Here is a 3378-nt window from a genome sequence, read left to right as displayed (position 1 = left end):
CCTTGTCCACTCCACACTCCCCTCCAGCCCCACCACACCCGGCACTTTTCCCTGCAACCGCAGGAAGTGCTACACCTGCCCCTACACCTCCCCCGTCACCCCCATCCCAGGCCCTAAGAAGACTTGCCACATCAAGCAGATGTTCACCTGCACATCTGCTAATGTGGTATACTGTATCCGCTGTTCCCGTTGTGGCCTCCTCTACTTCGGGGTAACCAAGCAGAGGCTCGGGGACCGCTTTGCAGAACACCTACGCTTGGTTCGCACTAAACAACTGCACCTCCCAGTCGCGAACCATTTCAACTCCCCCTCCCATTCCTCAGACGACATGTCCATCCTAGGCCTCCTACAGTGCCACAACGATGCTATCCGAAGGTTGCAGGAACAGCAACTCATATTCCACATGGGAACCCTGCAGCCCAATGGTATCAATGTGGACTTCACAAGCTTCAAAATCTCCCTTCCCCCTACCACATCCCAAAACCAGCCCAGCTCGTCCCTGCCTCCCTAACCTGTCCTTCCTCCCACCTATCCCCTCCTCCCACCTCAAGCCCCACCCCCATCTCCTACCTCCTAACCTCATCCCACCCCCTCGACCTGTCCGTCCTCCCTGGACTGACCTATCTCCTCCCTACCTCCACACCTACACTCACCTTTACTAGCTCCATCCCCGCCTCTTTGACTTGTCTGTCTCCTCTCCACCTATCTTCTCCTCTATCCACCTTCTATCTGCCTCCCCCCTCTCCCTATTTATTTCAGAACCCCCTTCCCCTCCCCCATTTCTGAAGAAGTGTCTAGGCCCGAAATGTCAGCCTTCCTGCTCCTCTGATGCTGCTTGGCCTGCTGTGTTCATCCAGCTGTACACCTTGTTCTCTCAGTTATGGTTTAGTTTGTATCTGGGTATGTAACTGTATTTGTAAACACACATAATGAGCTCTCTTTGTTTTTAAATTTTAGGACATGCTGCTGTTTCTTGGCAACCTGATCGTAAGTCACAAGGAATTGTTTTGTTCAGTTTCAATCAGACTTTACAAGAATTGTCTATATGCATGAATCAGAAGAGTTGGACAATGCATGAGGCAAATGTATTCTGCAGACAGCTCAACTTTCAATTGTAAGAATTTAGCTTAAATTTTCTGCATTTGAAAATGATTGAAATAATGCGTGTAATGAGTATTTTGTCTCTTAAAGGTGTCTTTTCTGCTGCTGACCAAGCTTTTTTCTTTGGCCAGAGGAGCAGAGAAAATTTTAACACAAACAGAATTTACAATTTGGCTGAAGATTACCAATTTTATGAACTGGTCGAACAGGATGCGCTGCAGAGGGTTTGAGATGAGCCTGTCAGAGTGTTTCCGCCTCACAGATATTGAAAAGCTACAGAAGAAATGCAGGAAAGAAAAGATTGCTGCGGTTAAATGTTATGATTATCCTCCAGGTTTTTATTTTATTTTACTACAGTGGGCTTCATTCATCAGTGATATGGGCTCGGGGAAGGGTGCTATGTGGGTAGTGTAAGTCTGCAGGTTTGTGTGTGAATTGTCATCTTGCTTGTCTATAGGCAACACAATTGAATGTAGATTGGTGCTTGCCTTTCTAAAGGGAAACTCAGTGAGTTAATTTGTCATTGACATGCAGTCCTCTCTGTTGCAATATCCACTGTGTAAACCTTCCATGGAAAATGGTTAATGCCCCCACAATCCTGACAAAACCTCCTTCCAGGTTTGTTCATTTCATCTGGTTTATGAAGAACTTTTCTGAAAAAGGAAATCTGTCACTCTTACCTGGTTTGGCCTACATGTGACTCTACATGCATTACAACATGGTTTCATCTCAGCTGTTGTAATGGACAGTTAGGCATGGGCAATAAACGTTGGCAGGGACAGTGATACCTACATCTCATCACCAAATGAAAAACAAATCAGAATAGTATTCAATCAGAAGTAGCCATTTCCTCTTCATTCAAGCGACTCCTTACAGTCCCAGCAGCACTACTGAGTTCTGAAGCTGCTGGGACTGCTAGAGCTGCTAGCCTATAGAGGGGCAGAAGGCCATCTCTGTGCTCAATTATACCACTGGCAATGTGATATTGCAGCGGGCAGCCTTCTTCAAAAGTTACTTTGTTTGTGACTGAGGGAAGAGCAACATGCTGTTCTGTACTAAATTCAGTTTCATATAAAAATTGTCTCGTGCTAAGTAATGGCCATCATCCAATGTCCAGTCTGACAACTGGGAACTGCTATTGGATTACCTAGTTACTGTATTTAGTTAAGTTTTCGACTTCACTAAAACTGCTTCTGTTGTTTGTTAGACAAGAAATGCACCAATGAAGAATTTACTTGTGTAAATGGGAAATGTATTCCATTGGAGGATCTTTGCAATGGCATTGATGACTGTGCTGACCTAAGTGATGAGTTATGCTGCAAAAGTAAGTAAAGGAGACAAAGAGTTTCTCTCTTTTGATGGTACCTCTGGAGGTTAAAGTGAGACTAGCATTCTGCAGATGTTCTCGATTTAGCAATGCTTTGAGTCATTAAAAAAAATTAAATGCAGACTATCATTGTCTCTAATACTTTTTCTATTGTTAAAACAGATTGCACTAATTCTCACCACTGCAAATCAGACATATGTATTCCATATTTTTCTTGCTGTGATGGTGAAGATGATTGCTTGGATGGAAGTGATGAGAAGAACTGCACTGGTAAGAAATTATCTTCACAGATTAATGCATTCTTCAACTATTTAAATAAAAGACCCAGATTTTCATTTGGATTTAGGAAAACATGACCTGCACATTTTTGCAGGTTCTAAACAGCACATCTGACCCATTCCCGTCTTTAGGACTTTTGTTTCTCCACACAGGATCTAGGATTGCAGTGCAGTTTGTAAGTTGCAATCAAGTGTGGTGAAGAGGTAGCTGGATAGAAGGTCCATGTCAATTTTCCAACACAGCAGCCCAGTTTTCAGCTTGAGTTAAACGTCCCAAAATCTTACATCTCTCCCTTAACTCCCCCACCCAATAATGCCACATTGATGCCACCTCAGATCCACCAAGTCTCCTCCATGCATTCATGGGGATTCATCAGTATCCACAGTGTATAGCCTTCAGAAATATCAATAGAAATTGCATTAAATGCAAATGAAAACAAAACCTCACATACCAACCTAAAACTCACATTGATGCTACAAATAAAAACCTCTTCTCATTAGGAAAAAGCCAATTGGTCCTTAAAAAGTTGTATAAACAAACAACCATGCGCTCTGAAACCAAATCAAAGTTGGACTATGTTATAACAGCTTCATAAAGCTGTCAGCCATTCCCCTGAACAGCTGTGTCAATAGAACTGAGTATATCATTTTTTGGAACTCAGCCAAACATTT

At 43.2% G+C, this 3378-nt stretch overlaps 1 protein-coding gene across 1 annotated transcript in view; it reads left to right on the top strand.

The window, feature by feature from the left end:
• The window catches only part of LOC109921992 (complement factor I), a gene marked incomplete at both ends in the record, with an annotated part of 3932 nt that extends 1234 nt beyond the window's left edge, over positions 1 to 2698 (top strand). The window contains 4 exons of the mRNA XM_048594696.1: positions 958 to 1114; positions 1233 to 1435; positions 2309 to 2425; positions 2591 to 2698. Of these exons, the coding sequence (XP_048450653.1) occupies positions 958 to 1114; positions 1233 to 1435; positions 2309 to 2425; positions 2591 to 2698 (585 nt within the window). The remainder of the gene's footprint in view (positions 1 to 957; positions 1115 to 1232; positions 1436 to 2308; positions 2426 to 2590) is intronic.
• Positions 2699 to 3378: the final 680 nt, after the last annotated feature.

This window comes from Rhincodon typus, unplaced genomic scaffold, assembly GCF_021869965.1.
Source record: "Rhincodon typus isolate 14 unplaced genomic scaffold, sRhiTyp1.1 hic_rhity00013053, whole genome shotgun sequence".
NCBI classification, from domain to species: Eukaryota; Metazoa; Chordata; class Chondrichthyes; order Orectolobiformes; family Rhincodontidae; genus Rhincodon; species Rhincodon typus.
Note: the sequence above shows the minus strand (reverse complement) of the source record. Positions and strands in the feature narration are given on the sequence as shown.